This window comes from Bubalus bubalis, chromosome 18 (assembly GCF_019923935.1).
Source record: "Bubalus bubalis isolate 160015118507 breed Murrah chromosome 18, NDDB_SH_1, whole genome shotgun sequence".
Lineage (NCBI taxonomy): Eukaryota > Metazoa > Chordata > Mammalia > Artiodactyla > Bovidae > Bubalus > Bubalus bubalis.
The window spans coordinates 52438614-52457705 of record NC_059174.1 but is presented as its reverse complement, the minus strand read 5'-3'; the positions used below and the strand labels follow the sequence as shown (position 1 = coordinate 52457705).

The window sequence follows — 19092 nt, the reverse complement described above, 5'->3', positions numbered from 1 at the left end:
TGACAGCAGGCAAGTCACACAGCCTCTCTGGGCCCTTTCCTCTGCAGGAAAACCAAAGACCTGACCCCCAGGGGCCATTGCAAGGTTTCCCCAGGGACAGAGCTCAGGACCTGCTGTGTGCTGGGGTCAAGGCCACTGGGGGCTCAGGGGAGGCCAGTGGCCTAGCAGAGGGCCAGGGGAGGGTGACTTCTACGTGCCTGGGACGTTTCCTGACACTGTCCCGTGGCCCCGGCGGGGCTCCAGCTGTCCCCGCCAGCCCGACTCAGCACTTGGTCGGGGGACCAGCTTGGTGGCGGGGGGGATATGGGCCCAGACCCTGGCGCAGCCCATACAAGGCCATAGGCTGGGCGCGAGGCATGCCTGGGTTCGGGGTGGGCACGATGCCTGGGCAGTGAGGTGAAGAGCTCAGCTGCCCTCCAGCCCGCTCCCAAGGGGCAGCCCCTCCCAGCCAATCACACAGCCCAGGCCCCCCCTATATAAGGCCAGGGCTGCAGGCCCTTCCTTTGGGTCAGTGTCGCCTCCGGGATACAGACAGCCCCTTCCAGCACCGCCCAGCCAGGTATTGCGCGGGGTAGGGTCCAGAGTGGGGTGTCTTTCATAGGGGCCAGAGGTCGAGCTGTCTCTAGAAGGGACCTTGCATGTTGCCCCCCACATGACCCCGCGTGCAGGCAGGTCAGTGTGTGGCAAGGTGGTTCTTGTGTCAAAGAGTCCCCTCCACCTGGGAGCCCCTGACTCCCGGCCATGCCTTGTGATCGCTGGGGCAAGCGTCCTGGGGGGAGACCCCAGGATGGAAAGGAGCCTTGACAGCGGCCAGCTGTTGCCCCCCTGCAAGGGGCTGCGGGCCAGGCCTTGTTCATGATGGTCTGTCGCTAGAACTGGGCGCCGTGAGCCGTGGGAGGTGTCTGTGTATCACCTGTCAGGGGCTTTGCCTTGGTGACCTTGCCTTCTGCACAGCGTGACCTTGTGTCTGTCTGACTTTCCGTGGCTCCTGCATGAGTCCCTGTATGCCGGTGTCCCTGAGCTGGGAGGTGTGCACGTGTGGGCCCATTTACCTGTGCGACCTGGGGGTGCATGCGGGTGTGTGCATGAGGGGCTCTGGGTAATGTCTGTTGGTGTCTCTTGGGCTCCCCCACCTTGCTTCCCTGCCCTCTCCCGGCCTGCCCCCAGAAGTGATGGAGGTGGGGACATGCTCTGAAGGGGGCTTTCTCGGCTGAAAGCCCTTGAGCCCCAAAGCCTGAATGCATGTGCTCCCGGCCACCCTGGCCCACCTGTCTCTGGCCTGCTGACGTGGTGCAAGCCGAGCCCCTGGAATGTGGGGGTGGGGTAGCAGCTGGGGGTGGGGAGAGGAGTCTGCCAGATTCTAAAAATAAATCCCCACCCTGGACATCAACTCCAAAGGCTTTCGTGGGTTCCATCCCCCTTGGCCTGATGCCTCGGCCTTCAGCTCACCCTCGTGCCCATCTCCTTCCCACCGTCCTGCCCACTTCCCATTCCTGGAGCTGGGAATGAGCATCTCGTCCCTACCACCACCACCAAAGGGTCCTCCCTCCTCCTGGGTCTTGTGAATAAAAGTAATAACAGCACAGCAGCCAGCCCTCTAGGTGTGTGTGCAGTTGCTTCAGACTCTTTGTGGCGCTATGGACTGTTAGCCCACCAGGCTCTTCTGTCCAAGGGATTCTCCAGGCAAGAATACTGGAAGGGGTTGCCATTTTCTCCTCCAGGAGATCTTCCTGATCCAAGGATTGAGATCTCATCTCTTACATCTCCTGCATTGGCAGGCAGGTTCTTTATAAGGCCCCAGCTCCATGCCAGGGCCTGTGCTCAACTGGCTTTGTGCTGGAGCTCAAAGAATCCTCCTGGCAACCCCATGGGAACAGTTCAGTTCACAGAAGACAGAGGCTCAGAAAGACTGAGCAGTTGACCTAGGGTCACACAGCCCAGAGATGGCACGGATGAGATTTGAACCCAGCTCTGTCGACCTCAGAGGCTGAGCTGTTCTTAACTGTGCCTTGCAGGACAGGTGCCAGCACACAGAGGTGGGGGCGGGCACCCAGCCCTCCCTCCCACGCTGCCCCTCCTCCCTCGACTGAGCACCCAGGAATCTTCATAGAGAGAATGTCCCTTCTCTGCTCGCACACTCATTCCCAGCAACATCCTCCATCCTCACCAGCTCCTCGTTATTCCAAACAACAATAATAACAATAGCAGTGTTCTTGCCTGGAGAATCCCAGGGACGGGGGAGCCTGGTGGCTGCCGTCTATGGGGTCACAGAGTTGGACATGACTGAAGCAACTTAGCAGCAGCAGCAGCCTCAGCAAAATAGTGATGAGTGTGTGTCAGGCACGATTTTAAGTGCTTCACATAATGAACTCATCGCATCCTTCCAACACCTCCATGAGATGAATGCTCTTCTACCTGCATTTTACAGGTGATTACTTTGAGGCACAGAGAGGTTAAGTAACTTGCCCAAGGTCACACAGCAGAGCTGGGATTCAAAGCCAGGCTGCCTGATTCTAGAACCTACACTCTTATCTATCAGTTATCATGTCTTATCACAGGCTTGAGGGGTTCTCCCCTCCATTTTTCCAGCTGGAGAAACTGAGTCTCTAGCAATGTTATTAGCCTGGGGTCACCAGCAGGATCAGGCAGAGCTAAGATCCCAACACCAGACTGATGATACATCTTGTTGAGATGCAGGGGCTCAGAGAAGAGATCCCTCTAGCTCCAAGTCACACGGCCCAGGACTCAGGACTGGCCCTCAGGCCTGCCTGACCCCAGAGCCTGGCTCTGCTCTCTTGCTGGTCCCCATGGATGTGACCTAACTTCCCCCTCCACGCCTCCCCACCAGGCCCCCCACACCACCGCCACCATGCCGTTCGGTAACACCCACAACAAGCACAAGCTGAACTTCAAGGCTGAGGAGGAATACCCAGACCTCAGCAAGCACAACAACCACATGGCCAAGGCGCTGACCCTCGAGATTTACAAGAAGCTGCGGGACAAGGAGACGCCCTCTGGCTTCACTCTGGATGATGTCATCCAGACAGGTGTGGACAACCCTGGTAAGCCTCCTGGGGAGCGTCCCAGGGACTGTGGGGCCGGTGTGGAGGGGGGTGGCCTGGAGGCTGCCTGCCAGGCCTCAGCCCCACCTCCCTGAGCCTCAGTTTTCCCATCTGTAAAGTGGGGACCATACTCATGGGGCTGCTGAATGTGGGAGGGCCTGGGACAGGGTCTGGCAGGTGGCAAACCACTCACTAAATGTGTGTGAGTATCATGTGAGACTCCCCTGAGGGAAGCTATTGCATCTTCCAGGCCTCAGTTTCCTCACCTGAAAAATGGGCACCCAGGTTGGGAAAACATACGCACGTGGAGTGGCTCCTGGCACCGAGTGGGCGCTCTGACTCTGACAGGGGGTTCCTTCTCCAGGAACACCCCACCAGGGCAGGGGGAACTGGGCAGGAGACCAGCTTCCAGCCTCAGCCTCCAACTCATGACTGAGGGAAAAGGCCCTTTCTCTTCAGGCCTCTGTTTCCCCACTTGAGAAATAAGAAGGTGTTTTGTTTTGGTTTTTGGCTACAAGGCATGCAGGATCTTAGTTCTCCAACCAGGGGTTGAACCCTGGCCCTCCGCATTGGAAGTGTTGAGTCTTAACCACTGGACCACCAGGGAAGCCCAAGAGGGTCTTTCAAGCCTCTTCTTATAGGTGGGAGTTGAGAGTCTCTAAGGTTCTGAACTTTTTTAAGGGACGATCCCTTGATTTGGGGATTCTCACGTGGTAATATTTTTAGCAATTCGCCCCCCAGACTCTCCTTTCTCCTTTGCCCTGCACTCAACGTTCTTCTCACCACCCACCCCCAGATACCCCCTCGATCTCCCCCAGTCTTCTCTCCTGATTCCTACCCACCCTCAGCCTCCTCAGTTCTGACCCGCGGTGCTCAGTGAAATCCCTTGCTTGTACACACGCATGCACACACACACCCATGTGTGCACACACAGTCTACACTGGACCCAGGAGCCCAGGTCTTCCCCGTGGGTGACAAGCACCTCTGACCTCCCTCTGACCCCCCAGGTCACCCCTTCATCATGACCGTGGGCTGTGTGGCTGGTGATGAGGAGTCCTATACGGTTTTTAAGGACCTCTTTGACCCCATCATCCAGGACCGGCACGGGGGCTTCAAACCCACTGACAAGCACAAGACTGACCTCAACCATGAGAACCTCAAGGTCGGCTGCCCCAGGGGAAGGGTGGGGTGAGGGGAGGGGGAGGAGGCGTGAGGAGACACCCAGAGAGACAGGGAGACAGAGACGGAGAGAAACACAGAGGGAGATGGGAAAAGAGATGGACAGGCAGACACAGAAGACAGCCAAGGTGGGGAGAGAGAGAGAAAGAGAGACAGAGTCAGGGAGGGAAGGGGAGAGAGGCCAGTGGGGAGGGAAGAACCAAAGGAAGCAGCTGAGAGCCCAAGAGAGCTGGGAGGGCCTGCGGGGGAGATTTGATTTTGGTGGGGAGGGGGCAGGACACACAGGATAGTCCTCCAAGCCCTGACTCCCACCTGTTCCCTAGGGTGGAGACGATCTGGACCCCAACTACGTGCTCAGCAGCCGTGTCCGCACGGGCCGCAGCATCAAGGGCTATGCACTGCCCCCCCACTGCTCCCGCGGCGAGCGCCGGGCCGTGGAGAAACTCTCCGTGGAAGGTGAGAGCCCCCACCCCAGCTCTGGACCCCCTTGTGCCCCCATTTGCCAAAACACTGCAAGAACTTGATAATCACGGGTGCTTGGTGAGTGACAGCTGGCAGTATTACCCCTGGGGGAGGTCTAAGGGATGCTGTCAAGATTTGACACCCAACTGCACCAGGGTCCTGACCTTCATCCATCTATTCATCCATCCATCTATCCACCAAGCAAACATTTACGGTTGTTCTGGCCCTGTGTGGGGAGCCGGGGTTCCCATGATGAATAAGATGGACCAAGGTCACTGCTCTCACAGAGCTGTCAGCCTGGTGGGGAGATAAGAGGAATCACTGAAACCAACAGAAGAATAAGATCATCCCCAAATGCCCTGAAGCCAAGAAACAAGGGTTGTGGCACAGAATGACTGTGAGTAGCTATGTTGGAAAGGAGTTGAGACATGATTGACAAGAAGGAGCCAACCTGGGGAAGAAATCTAGGCAGGTGAACAGCAAGTGCGAAGGTCCTGGAGTGGGAAGGATGTTGGAGGAATAGCAAGGAGACCAGTGTTGCTGGAGCTGAGTGGGTGATGGGGAGAGGGGAAGAAGTGAGGTCAGAGGGGTGTTGGGGTGGCCAGGTTGTACAGAGCTTTGTGGGCTGCTGGGAGGACTCTGGCTTTGACCCTGTGGGAAGAGGACGCCGTGGGAGAGTGGTGAGTAGAGAAGGGACAGGTTCAGACTTACATGGATCCCCCTGGTGGGGAACAGTCGGTGGGCAGAGGTGGGAGAGGCTGAGAAGGGCAACTGCAGGGGTCCAGGCGGGGCCGGGGAGTGAGGGGAGCAGTGGGATGGGGAGAAAGAATGGGTGTGTTTGGAGGTAGAAGCATTAGGGCTGGCAGGCAGTGTCATTCTGCTAAATGATTAACAATGGCTCTAAAAAAAAAAAAAAGCAGCAGCAGCCTTGATTTGCTGCCAGCAACTGCCAATTGCTCTGGTGTAAATTCTCCTACAGAGGCCCATGTTGAGCCAACCACGTGACATCATACAGGGATAGGTAATGGGAAGAGATGTGCAGTAGCATGTCATTATGTAGAATTTCCACCATACAGATACAACAGGTGACTTCAAGAACATAGAAAATAGTAAGTGTAGTCAAGTAATTAGCAAGTGATAATTCTGAGTACTTACCACCTTCACTTTAAATACTGGGTTGGCCAAAAAGTTCATTCTGAAAGATGTTATAGGAAAACTCAAATTTTTTGGCCAACACAATATAGTTTATTTATTTGTTTTTGTAATTTATTTTTAACAATATAACATAGTATGTAGTATATGATATAGAACATATTATATAGTATATTATACAAATATGTATAACATATTCTACAAGATGTGTATTATAGAAATACATTATACACCTAATACATATTTGTCATGTCTTATGAAGATATGAATATATACAAATGCATATATGTATTATATATTTATTATATACATAATATATGGAGAAGGCAATGGCACCCCACTCCAGCACCCTTGCCTGGAAAATCCCATGGACACAGGAGTTTGGTGGGCCTCAGTCCATGGGGTCGCTAAGAGTCGGACACGACTGAGCGACTTCCTTTCACTTTTCACTTTCATGCATTGGAGAAGGAAATGGCAACCCACTCTAGTGTTCTTGCCTGGAGAATCCCAGGGATAGGGGAGCCTGGTGGGCTGCCGTCTCTGGGGTCGCACAGAGTCGGACACGACTGAAGCAACTTAGTAGTAGTATATACATAATATACATGTGTGTGTGTATGTTCAACTGCTCAGTCATGTCTGACTCTTTGCAAACCCATGGACTGTAGCCCGCCAGGCTCCTCTGTCCATGAGATTTTACCAGCAAGAATACTGGAGTGGGTTGCCATTTCCTTCTCCAACACATAATACATACTGTGTATTATGAATACTTATGAATATACACAAATACTATATATACTATACTATAATATTATTATTTACTGATGGCTCCCAGATTCCTGAGACTGACTCTGTCCTACCAGCCAGCAGGATGGGCACCAGCACACTACTGCCCGCAGGTAGACTGACTGGACGTGAGAATTGGTGGCAGGCAAGGGAGAATCCACGTTTTTGGTCTTGAGCACATAGTGTGGGTGTCCCCAGGCCTGGGCAGACAGCAGAGGAGCATGTTTTTTTGGGGGGTGGGGGGCTTAGACACCTTTAGAACCTCTGCAGGGTCAAGGCCTAGGCCCCTGAGGGACAGCAGTGTGGGGTCCCCAGGGCCTCTGCACCCCACTTGTAGGGCAGGCTGTTGACCCCTCCTTCCTGTGGCCCCTCACCAGCTCTCAACAGCCTGACGGGCGAGTTCAAGGGGAAATACTACCCTCTGAAGAGCATGACAGAGCAGGAGCAGCAGCAGCTCATCGATGACCACTTCCTGTTCGACAAGCCCGTGTCCCCGCTGCTGCTGGCTTCAGGCATGGCCCGAGACTGGCCCGATGCCCGTGGCATCTGGTGAGGCCCCTTGCCCAATGCCCCCCTTCTGCCCTGCCTTCTCTAGTCGTCCCATGACGCTCCACCAGAGTCAAGACCATAACAGCAATTCTCCAGGGTGATCTTGCCCTCCACTCCTGCCTTCCCTGTGGTCTGCATGTCATATTTTAAGAAGCTTGTAACTCAGATCTGAACCAGACTCCCTAGGTTCAAATCCCAGGGCTGCCATTTACTAGCTGTGTGATCTTGGGCATGTAATTTAATGTTTCTCTGCCCCAAATCTCCACCTATAAAATGGGATCATGATAATTCATAGCTCTTGGGGTTCTTATGAGGATTAATGAATTAATTTATGCAAAGTATTGGGAAAAGTGTCTGGTATATAGTAAGTATCCATACGGGCCATTGGCATGATATTTATTGCTAATTATTGTTGTTAGCTGGGCTTTCTATTAATTTTTTAATCCCCGATTCTGATGAAAGTGAAAGTTGCTCAGTCGTGTCAGACTCTTTGTGACCCTGTGGACTGGAATTCTCCATGCCAGAATACTAGAGTGGGTAGCTTTTCCCTGCTCCAAGGGATCTTCCTAACCCAGGGACAGAACCCCAGGTCTCCCACATTGTAGGCGGATTCTTTATCAGCTGAGCCACAAGGGAAGCCCAGGAATACTGGAGTGGGTAGCCTATACCTTCTCCAGTGGATCCTCCTGACCCAGGAATCTAACCAGGGTCTCCTGCATTACAGGTGTATTCTTTACCAACTGACCTATCAGGGAAACTGTCCCTGCCTCGATTCTGATAGTCAAAGGTTTTAAAAGGTTTTGAGAACCTCGGTTTCAAACAATTTGGAGAGTATAGGTTGTAAGACTTTAAGTGTTTTCAGGTTCCACTAATGTCAGATTTTGCGATTCAATGGTTTCAAACATTTCCGGATCCTAAAGTTTTCCAGTCTAAGACTCCTTCTGCGATGTCACAATGTCATGGAAGGTTTATCAATTCTGATTCTCGGTCTATAATATTGTGCAAAGAATTAAGACCCTAAAAGCCACTGATCCCACGATTCGAGATTTCACGAGTCCTGTGATATTTAATGGAGAAGGCGATGGCACCCCACTCCAGTACTCTTGCCTGGAAAACCCCATGGACGGAGGAGCCTGGTAGGCTGCAGTCCATGGGGTCGCTAAGAGTTGGACACGACTGAGCGACTTCACTTTCCCTTTTCACTTTCATACATTGGAGAAGGAAATGGCAGCCCACTCCAGTGTTCTTGCCTGGAGAATCCCAGGGACGGGGGAGCCTGGTGGGCTGCCGTCTATGGGGTCGCACAGAGTCGGACGTGACTGAAGCGACTTAGCAGCAGCAGTGACATTTAAAAGTGTAAGCTCCTGAGACTGTGAGACGCTCAGGCCTCGTGCCCTTTAGGCCCATTGCCCCCTAGCGGTGGACGTGTGTTTGCAAGAGGGAGGGGAACGGGGGTCCCGCGGAGCTGGTTCCCTGACCTTTTGCTGCGCCCGATGCTAGGCACAATGACAACAAGAGCTTCCTGGTGTGGGTGAACGAGGAAGACCACCTCCGAGTCATCTCCATGGAGAAAGGGGGCAACATGAAGGAGGTTTTCCGCCGCTTCTGCGTGGGGCTGCAGAAGGTGGGTGCCTGCCCTTGCGTGACTCCAAGTGACCGCCCCCCAGCCGCTTGCCGGGGTCCCGCCCCTCGGAACCCGGCTCCTCCCTAAACCTAAGCTACTCCCCTCACCGGTGCTCCCGTCTCGCTTTCCAAAGCCCCGCCCTTTGGAAGGCCGGCCCCACCCCTATCCTCAAGCCCCGCGGACAAGAACCGGCCTTCAAGGCGTCCTCAAGCCCCGCCCCCTCAGAATCCAGCCATCTCTTGTGCGGTCGGGCCCCTGCCCCAAGAATCGCGTGCCTCCAGGTTTTCCAGACCCGCCTTCTCGGAGTCCTACCCCCACCGACATTCTTACCCCCTGTCCCTCGGATCCCTGCCCGGGTTGTGGGCGCATTTGGGGGCACCCGCAGCGCTGATCGCGGGTCCTCTCCCCCTACCTCAGATTGAGGAGATATTCAAGAAAGCCGGCCACCCGTTCATGTGGAACGAGCACCTGGGCTACGTGCTCACCTGCCCATCTAACCTGGGCACCGGGCTGCGTGGAGGCGTGCATGTCAAGTTGGCGCACTTGAGCAAGCACCCCAAGTTCGAGGAGATCCTCACTCGCCTGCGCCTGCAGAAGCGAGGCACAGGTACGGCCCAAGTTCCCTCCTGCGGCTTCCAGGGCTGTCCCTTAGCGGCGGCTGAAGGGGAGCGGCGGCATCCCCACGGGTTCTGGGGGTCGGCAAGGGCTGCTCCTCTGTGAGTTTCAGTTCTTCCTCTGAAAATAGGCTTCAGCACGCCTTATCTCAGAGAAGTCCATATACCATCATGGTTATATGGTTAATATACACTGTGTATGTCCCTGGGCGCCTAGGGGCCTCACTTTTCCATCTGTAAAGGGGAGGATGGTCAGGATTCGACCCCAGGCAGCCCGGCTCCTGAGCTCAACTCCGTTACCCACAGTGTTGGATGGTTGAGGGGTGAGGTACCTAAAGCCAGCCCGAGAATAGACAGACGCTCAGGAAACTACATGAATTTAACACAGTAGGCATTCACCCAGTACGTCCGCCTGCGCGGTTGGCACTGCGGCCCGCGTTCCAGGCCCCGCTCCAGCATTTCTGCTGGCTCCTTAGCCCCTGCCTCCTACTCCCGCAGGTGGTGTGGACACGGCTGCCGTGGGCTCAGTGTTCGACGTGTCCAACGCCGACCGGCTGGGCTCGTCGGAGGTAGAACAGGTGCAGCTGGTGGTGGATGGTGTGAAGCTCATGGTGGAGATGGAGAAGAAGCTGGAGAAGGGCCAGTCCATCGACGACATGATCCCCGCCCAGAAGTAGGCGCACAGCCAGCCCGCCGCCGACTGCCGGAGCCCCAGCCCAAGGGAGGACCCAGCCCACCGGAGGCCCGCCCCTTCATCCTTTGCCCCGCCCCTTCCTCCTGGAGCCCAGCCTATAAACGTTTGGTCCTCCTGGGGCTCTAGCCATCCATCTAGTTCCAGTTCCAACCAGAGTTCCAACCAATGGGCTCCAGTCTCTGGGTTCTGGCCAATGAAAAACCTCCCTTACGGTCTCCTCTTCTTTTCCCCAAGCTCCGCCCACCATCGAGAGCTCTGGCTAATAGAGCTCACCTGGAGCTGTTGCTTTTTCTCTACTCAAAGCAACAAATAAAAGCCATGGTGGCCTTAGCGTTGTGTTTGATGGTTATTAGTACTGAAGGGGGAGAAGGAGGAAAAAGCTCCAGCAGTTGGCTACTGTGTGACCTCAAGGTGGCTTGTCGTGTCTCTAGGCATGTCTTAGGGCTACACGTTTTATCCCACCTCTAAAGTGAAAGCGTTAGTCGCTCAGCCGTATCTGACTCTTTGCGACCCCATGAACTGTATAGCCCGCCAGGCTCCTCTGTCCGTGGAATTCTCCAGGCAAGAATACTGGAGTGGGTAGCCATTCCCTTCTCATTTTTTCCCATCTCTAAAATGAGGCAAGTTCAGGGTACAGCATCTAATTAAAACATTACAAGGCTCTATGGGGAATCTGCGATCCAGAGAGGTGTGGTCTAGTGTCACACACTGAGCTTGGGCCCTTCCCAACCTCTGCTGCCAATCACTCATGCTCAGATCTCAAACACAGGATCCATTCTAGGGAGAAACGGAGGTCAAACGAAATATCTGAATTTGCCCTCGGGGCCTCTGGTTTGAAACCTTGCATGCATCTCATCACTATCTACTCCATGATGCTTTTTCCTGACCCTCTTTCTGTGCAATCTGACTTCAGATCTGAATGTATATATATATGCTGCTGCTGCTGCTGCTAAGTCGCGTCAGTCGTGTCCGACTCTGTGCGACCCCATAGACGGCAGCCCACCAGGCTCCCCCGTCCCTGGGATTCTCCAGGCAAGAACACTGGAGTGGGCTGCCATTTCCTTCTCCAAAGCATGAAAGTGAAAAGTGAAAGTGAAGTCGCTCAGTCGTGTCCAACTCTTAGCGACCCCATGGACTGCAGCCCACCAGGCTCCTCCGTCCATGGGATTCTCCAGGCAAGAGTACTGGAGTGGGGTGCCATTGCCTTCTCCGTATATATATATATATATACATTCATATGTGTGTGTGTGTGTGTGTGTGTGTGTGTGTGTATACACACATACATACACAGCCCTCTATAGCTGCTACCAGTCTTTTCAATTTCCCTTGCTTTGCTCAAGCACCTGCCATGGTCTCCCACATCTCCTACATGTGCTTGTTCAAGGTCAAACAAATGCACACCATCTGCCGAAGGCTCTTCTTCCCGGTTCTTTTCTCCTGATTCCTCTATACACTTTTCCATTCCTTACACTGTGCAATTCCCACCCTAATGTCTGCCCGGGCTGTTTCCTCCTCCAAGCTGGAGCTTGGGTCACAGCATCCCTGTGAAGTCTTTGAGGACGGGCCTTTTGGACAGCTTGGTTCCATGAACGAACAGGAAGTGGTCATGGGGTTGGGAATGGGAGAAGCAGGTAATGGAAGGTAAGAAACATGTGAACACATATTGGGCGTCAGCCACGTCAACCACTTCTACTTGACCCAATAGGATGAGGCTTTCATTATCAAGCGGGTAGCAAGTGGGCTCCCAAGGAGACAAAGGTTTTAGAAGAAAATGTGAGGCAAAGTTAGGAAGACAGAGCCCGCCAGGGACCTGGAGGAGACATTTTTTCCATCCTTAAGTCACACAGGTAAAGGGCCCTTAGAGATCAAGCAATCTCTCCATTTTCCAGAAGGGAAACTGAGGTCTAGGGATGGCCCCAAGAGTTCCCAGAGAGATTATGGGAACGGAAGAGACCCCAAAGGTCAGGGTATTCAAGGTCTGGTAGACATTGGGATATCCTTTAGAATACCGCCCCCAACTGAAGCTCCCATCACTAATCTGAGCTCCATCTGCAGTGCCACATAGAGCACAGACCATGGTCCCAGCCAGCCAAGTCTGCCATCCAGGCACCTGTCAGCTACCATGTCTGTCCCTCCCATTTTGCCTCCTAAGCCTGAAGTCCACCCCTTTCCTCCCCACCTTCTGTCACCCTGCCCTTCTGACCTGATTCCCTTCCTCCCTTCACAGTACAAACCTACCTGCCCAGCTCTCTCTTACTCAACAACCTTGCTGTGGCTCCCCAGTACCCTCAGTACAAAGCCCAGGTAACTCTCCATGACCTTCAAGGCCAACCAGCCCTCCAGCCTCATCCCTCACAGTGACTCCACACTCAGTCAAGTCATATGCCATTTGCTGAAGGACTTGTAGTTTTGCTTCTCTCTGCTTAGAACTCATGCCTGCCCCCAACCCAGGCCCCTCGATTCTGCCATGCCTGGTTAGCTGCTCACCATTCTCCCTGTCCCAGGGGAGCTGTGCCTCCTCCTCCAGGAAGTCCTCCCTGGCGAGGGCAGTTTCCCCTTCTGCACTCCCCCAACCCGCCTCACGGACTCCAGAATCATCACTGAGGACACGGCTGCCTCCTCCCCTGGACTGTGAACCCTAAGAGAGCAGAGGTGGGGTTGTCTTGGCCACCACTGTGTCCCCAGCCTAGGGCTGGGAACCAAGGAAGAACTCAGGAATTGAGGTTTTTGTGACAGGGTTGGTTCCCCTGCCTCACACCTTTTTTTCTACCCTCTCAACTACAAGCACCTTTCTGCAGAGTCATGTTACGACCTAACTCATGATAGGATTTTGATTCTGCCTCAGACCCTGAATTTTTCAACACTGACCACTTTTTTTTTCTTGAGCCAGCCACTCTTAATTTTTAGCCCCCTTCAGTTCTCATTTGACTTTCCTGTCAGATGAAGAATACAACAGTTGATCCTACCATGACAACAGCCTCACAGGCAAGTGAGACAGTTTAACTAAGCTTCTTTCCTGCAAGCAACCCTCCGTGGCTCCCAGTGCCCTCAGATGAAAGCCCAGACTGCGCGCTTAGGCCCACAAGGCTCTGGTGAAGTGCACTGCCCTCCTGCACGGGACAGCCCTTTTCTGCTTACGTCTATCATGCTTCTACTTCCCTTATCGTGACACCTTGACTTTTCTTTGAGGAATCCCTTTAAGTCCAGCTCTAGGTACAGGCCACTCCAGAGTCACAGTGACTGGTTCGGGGTGATCACATGACTTATCCAGGCCAATGAGAGCCTGTCTTGGGACTTTTGCTTGAAGTTGGCAATGAGGAACTCTGCTATAGCCACTAAACTGGAAGGATAAACGCTTGGACTGCTGGTGTCACCATTGACACCAGGCACCTATTGGAGAAACTACTAGAATGAAACTTCCACTGAAAAAAGCAGAGATGAGCCAGCCTGTGGCCTGAATCCAGCTGTACCTAGTCAGGCACCCCTGGCCTATGAAATAAGCAAATACCTTTTTGCTTAAATGTAGATGGATTATTAGTCCTAATACAGCATTCCTCTTGCTAATTTTCCACCCAGCCCCCAACACAGCAGCCATACTGAAATTACCCACAGTTCTCTGAGCTATACCATGCATTCCCACTTCCAGGCTTGTCCCAGGGGATGCTCAATACGTGGCCAACTCCTACTCATCCTTCAGAGCCCAACTCCAGCATCAGTTCTTCTGGAGTGCCTTCCCCAAACTCTCTCACTTTCTCTTCTGGCCCAACCCCCTCCAAAAGCAATGGTTTCTCTAGTGTCTATCAGAACCCATGTCCCCCATAGACAGGGGCTCCCTGCATCTCCGTGTCCAGCACTGGGCCTGGATGGAGTAGGCACCGGTCAATGACTGTTTATTGAATAAATGTACTACTGGAGTAAGAAGTGGCTTAGAGTCCAGTATACCATGTGGGTAGGTATGTGAGTGGATGAACAGGGGTCCGATATAGGAACTGGGGCCTCGTGGATGAGGCCGAGTCCCTTCCTGCCCTCTTCCACAATCACCCTTGACCCCACACCCCCACTGCTCCCATTCTACAGATGAGAAAACCGAGGCTCAGAAAGGAGAAACCACTGGCCCAAAGTCACACACCTCTTCATCTCACTTGCAGGTGAGGGCAGGGAAGGAAAACCCCAGGGTCAGCGTGGGGGAGGGGGGACTCTCCTAAGTTTATTGGGCATCAGGCTGCAGGTGAGGGGGCCGACAGGAGGAGGGTGGGGGGTGTAATAACTTAAAAACCAGAGGTGAGAGCGGCAGCTCCTCCAGAGATCTCTGCAGAAGGGAGGGTGTGGGGGTATTTACAAGGATTTGTACAAAGTGCCCCGCGCCAGCCTGGGGCAGGAAGGGGAGATTCGAGCAGGAGGGGTGGGGGAGGGGAAGGAATCTGCCTCTCTGACCCCCACTCCCGGCCCCCCCCAACACCCCCAATTCTTCAGTCTTTAGGCTCAGCAACTCTTCTTGTCCCTGCCCAAGGCCTAATTCTTGAGCTGTCGGGGAATGGAAGTTTCCTCAGTTTCCTTTTCTGCCCCGCCCTGCCCCCAAAGTCTCCTCAGGTGCCCCATGGCAGGGTGAGGGGGGACCGGGTGGGCTGGGGGCTCCAGGAAGGTGCCAGCTCCCCCCTGTGAAGCCCCTTCACTCTTCTCTCCTGCTCAGCGGGCCCCGGAGAACACAGAGGGGACCACCTCTGCCCCCAAATCCATTTCAGGGAAACTGAGGTGATGACAAAGGGAGAATCCCCTCCTTGACCCCCTTTCTCTGTCGAAGTGAAGAGGGCGAGGAAGAGGAGGGGACTCGGGGCCGTGGCGGCTCAGAGCTCGAGGTCGTTGGAGATGCGGGTGACGAGGGTGCGGAAGGCCAGGGCAGTGCCCGCCACGCGGCGAAAGAGAACTCCCCGCAGGCCCGGCCGGGGCAGCTGGCAGACCTCCACTTCGAAGTGGGACAGGGGCTCGGGCCCGCCCGCACCCCCGTGCAGGCAGGCCAGCAGGAACGGCTGTGGCTGGCGGCAGCGGCAGCGGGCGGCCGCGGTGGCCTGGCGCAGAGCTGCCATCAGGGCCTCGGGCGGGCGCGAGCTGGTCAGTTTCACACTCCAGGGGAATCGGAGCAACCGGGGGGCGGTTTCCGTTTGATCCCAAGGTAGATGGCAACTGAGGCGGGAAGATATGACGGGTTAGAGATGGGAGAGAAGAGGAAGGTAACCCGCAGTTCCCAAATTGGGACAGGCTTTCCTAGACGTCTTCTCAAAACCTCTTTTACTCCAGGGGACGGTCTTTCCGCTGTACAAACAGCTGTCCACCTGGAAACGATATTTCCCAGCCTCCCCTGCAGCCAGGTGTGGTCTTGTCTCCAAATGCCTGGACGTGCGTGGAAGTGACCGTATAACTCCGTATCACCTCTTTCAAAGCAAACTGTGTGCCCTGGACTCTCTTGCCCCACCTCCTGTGAGGCTGCAGCACGCGCTAGCGTGGACTGTGAAGATGACAGGGCTCTAGGGCTGAGGATGTAGGAGCCCTGGGTACCCGAAGGATCTCACATAACAGAGTGGCCCTGCCAGCCTGGCCTGGACACACGGTTTGTGTGAGACAGAAACTTATTCCTGTTTGTATTTTGGGGTCTCTTCCCTATAGCAGCTCAATTTGTTTCCTAGCATATCTTTCTTCTGGTAATAATTTTTCCCTTGGAGAACCAATTCTCACTCTAGGAATTTCTCACACCTAGGAGCAGTACTGTCTTCCAACGGATATTAGTAAATTTCTGAGGGCTTTTTGATTGTCAAAATGTCTTGGGAAGGGAGCGCTGCCTGCATTTATCAGGGTGGAGGGATGGTTCAAGAATGATACACATTCTGCAGTGTGTGAAAGGGCCCTGCCTAACAAAGAAATGTGTCTCCTAAAACTCCAAGAGTATTCTCCTTGAGAAGCACTGCAGATCTAGTCTTTCTGGTTTAGGTGGGGCAGACTCACCTCTTAGCTCCAAGAGTGAACACGTGAGTCACTTCCAGGCAAAGAGAGCAGTCCACATCTTTCTCCACACTCTGATTGGCTCAAAGATGAGCATGTGACTAAGTCTGACCAATCAGAGTACTCCACCCTTCTGGTCACAGGCATTGGTTTAGGGATGGACATGTAACCCAACTCCAGCCAATGAGATTAGGTCCTGGGACTGTTGGCCCTGCTGGGGAGGCTCCCTATTTTCACTGAGGTTTCTACACTGGCCCAGGGTTCTCGGCAAGCATTGTGCCTCACTGGATGAGAGAGGAAAGGTGGTGTGGTGTCAACAGGGGGAGGAGTGGGTTATAGATGGGAGAGGCTGAAGTTAAAGATGGTCAAGGGATGATGCTCAGGGATGGAGGTGGACATGAGAGGAAATCAATGCAGGGGTGCACAAGAGTAAGTGGCAGAGAAGATGGGGTCATAGAAGCATTTCAGGAAACTGGCCTTGGAGGATGAGGCTCGGGCCCCGACCAGGGGTCTGGCAGGGGTGGTAAGGAGAGGCACTTACACAAGAGGGGTCTGAGGCAAAAGCGGGGGCACAGACACTCACCTTGTGACCTCAGGTCCCCCGATTCTCTCAGGTTCGTCTGTGACCCTACAGGAAGAGTGGGGGGATGAGTGTCTAATTTGAACATAAAGGGGCCCTCCTCCCTCAATCCACTGCCTCCAGGACTCGGGTAGCCCTTGCCTCAGCCCTGGTTCCTCCCTGAGGGCTGGAGCTGAGCTGGAAGTCAGGATTTGATCTCCCTCTCCATACCCAGAAAGGGAGCCCATTCGGAAATGGTTAGTGCAGGTTGGAGGAAAGATACTGAAGAATTTGGAAGACAAAAGAGAGGCAGGGTGGGTAGAGACACACCTACATATAGGAGACAGACAGACACACAAACCCCTCCTTCAGCCTGTGCTCAAATGATGCCTCTGTAGCGAGGCCTGCTCCATTTAAACTGTACCCTTCCTTCCCATACCCTGACAGGCACATCACCACCGCCACCACCCACCCCCATTCCCGGCTCTGTTCTTCTCCTTAGTACTTGCCACCACCTGATAGTCTACACACTTTATTTATTGTTTACTGTCTGGGTCCCCTAGTAGAATGCCCTGGGCAGGGATTTTATCCCTCTCATTCACTTTACTCTGGGCTCACGATGGTGCCAAGCACACAGTAGACACTCAAAGAATAAAAATGATAGAAAACATAAAGTATTTTCTGGGGCAACATTCAAAGCCCAGTCCATGTATCACCTCACTTAGTCTGCACAACAACCCTATGAGGAAGATACTGTTATTACTATCCCCATTTTAGGGGAAAGGAAAGTGAGGCCAAGAGAGGTTGAATCATTTGCTTAAGGTCTCTCAGAAGAGCTCAGGGTCTGAACCCTGAGTCTGGCTCCAGAGGCCAGACTATTATTATCTGAGTAAGTGAACGACCAGAGCCCACATACAGACCCCCTACCCAACTCACAGCGCCCCCTCCCGCCAGGCCCACACACGGGTCAGACATGCAGACAGGGAGGCAGAACCAGTGAGAGCAGAGGTGGAGGGGACTTACTGATTTTGGATCCCTGGGGCAGAGAGGCGCCCGAAACGCAGCGGTTAGAGTTCTGCCGTTTAGAGGGATCGAGGGTAACCCTGTAGTGTGAGGAGGGAGGTGAAGAGTGATGGAGGAAGAGGAGGAAAAGGAGACGGAGATGTCGGGGTACAGGAGGCAGAGTAGAGCAGAAGACAGGTTAGGTCCCATCAGCCCCCCATCCCTCTCCCTGTCCCCCATGTCCTGTGGGGCTCACCTTCGGGTCAGTTTGGAGGTCAGCTTGGTGAAGAGGTTGGTGGTGGGGCGGGGCCGCCCAGTGGGCAGGGGCGTGGCTTCGTGGGCCAGTGTGGGGGAGGCGGGGGGCCCATTCTGCACGCCCCCACCTCCCCCGCCCCCTGCCCGCCTGTCTCGGACCTGGCCACCGTGGAAGGTGCTGCGGATGGTGGAGCCGCGTGCCAGGCGGCTCCGCTCCCCTGATGGGGGAGCCAGGCTGTGACTGGAGGGGGAGGCGGGGGGCACCCGTGGGGTACCCGAGCTGTGGGCAGAGAGGTACAAGTTAGGGTGGAGCTTTGAGGCAGGCCAGAGTCCTCAGTCCCTCTGATTGCTCACTGGTCTGTCCTGAGATCAGAAACCTTTGCCAAGCTGGAACTCAGAGACAGGGCTGTGGTGCAGAGCTGTGCGGGCTATGCCCTGTACACCCTTAGCCTTATTTGACTGACTCTTCGCACCTCCTAAATCAGTCTTCCTTCAAACCATCCTTTCTTCAAGCTCTGTCCCCTCCAAACCATCCCCTATCCCAACTCTCCTCTCTCCAAACTTGGCAATTGAATAGATTCAGATATACTTTTAAATGAATCCCCTGCTATTTGCCATCCAAACCTCAGGAACCACATCAATTGTGCAAACACTTTGCTATCTGAACTTTCATTATTCAAACGTGGGAGAGAAATAGACGTGGACATCAAGAAAACTTACATTCATTATGAAAATTTTCAACAGGTAATAATAAAGAGGAAGGAACCCTCTCTCTAATTCTCAAGATTCTGTGAAGACAGGGGTGGCTCTATTATCCTAGGACCTTCCTCAGGCCCTCTGACCCTCCCAGTCCTCACAGCAGAAGCCAGACCTCCAATTAATATCCTTCTAGGGACCTCAAGACCAGCCAGATCTCAAAGAGGGAGCCCTGATTGGCAGATACCATTACCTCTCACCCAGAATCCATACACAACATTTTACTCTTAGTAACCAAACCCCTTAAGAGTATAAACATTGCACATGGCCACCCAGCCAAAGACTACATGTCCCAGCTTCCTTTGCAGCTAGGTATGGTCATATGACCATGTTCTGGCCAATAGGATGTAAGCAGAAGTGCTTTGGCCCATTTCTGGGTCATGTCTTTGAACAGAAAAGCAGTTTGC

The 19092-nt window shown here is 53.9% G+C and overlaps 2 protein-coding genes across 5 annotated transcripts in view; one reads left to right on the top strand and one right to left on the bottom strand.

Moving 5' to 3' along the window:
• The first annotated feature begins 406 nt into the window (after window positions 1-406).
• On the top strand, window positions 407-10449 carry CKM (creatine kinase, M-type). Its single transcript, XM_006067518.4, has 8 exons — window positions 407-559; window positions 2849-3062; window positions 4070-4224; window positions 4565-4697; window positions 7016-7187; window positions 8688-8811; window positions 9229-9418; window positions 9924-10449. Exons 2-8 carry the CDS (start codon window positions 2870-2872, stop codon window positions 10100-10102), a joined length of 1146 nt encoding a protein of 381 aa, XP_006067580.1. The 5' UTR covers window positions 407-559; window positions 2849-2869; the 3' UTR covers window positions 10103-10449.
• Window positions 10450-13992: 3543 nt separating this feature from the next.
• The window catches only part of MARK4 (microtubule affinity regulating kinase 4), a 30189-nt gene continuing 25089 nt past the window's right edge, over window positions 13993-19092 (bottom strand). For 3 of the 4 annotated variants that reach the window (XM_025269317.3, XM_025269316.3, XM_044930743.2), the window contains 3 exons: window positions 17931-18209; window positions 16697-16741; window positions 13993-15300 (listed from right to left, as the gene is read on the bottom strand). In XM_025269317.3, coding sequence (XP_025125102.3) covers window positions 14964-15300; window positions 16697-16741; window positions 17931-18209 — 661 coding nt within the window. In that variant the 3' untranslated portion in view covers window positions 13993-14963. Of the gene's footprint in view, window positions 15301-16696; window positions 16742-17695; window positions 17776-17930; window positions 18210-19092 lie in introns of all 4 variants that reach the window. The other variant, XM_025269318.3, reaches the window with a different exon arrangement.

What these genes read in the sequence shown, in the direction of transcription:
- CKM (XM_006067518.4), top strand. Translation starts at nt 2,870, where the DNA reads ATGCCGTTCGGTAACACCCACAACAAGCACAAGCTGAACTTCAAGGCT. An exon ending in GACAGGTGTGGACAACCCTG is followed by an intron (nt 3,063 to 4,069) that starts GTAAGCCTCCTG and finishes CTGACCCCCCAG; the next exon opens with GTCACCCCTTCATCATGACC. An exon ending in GGAGAAACTCTCCGTGGAAG is followed by an intron (nt 4,698 to 7,015) that starts GTGAGAGCCCCC and finishes GCCCCTCACCAG; the next exon opens with CTCTCAACAGCCTGACGGGC.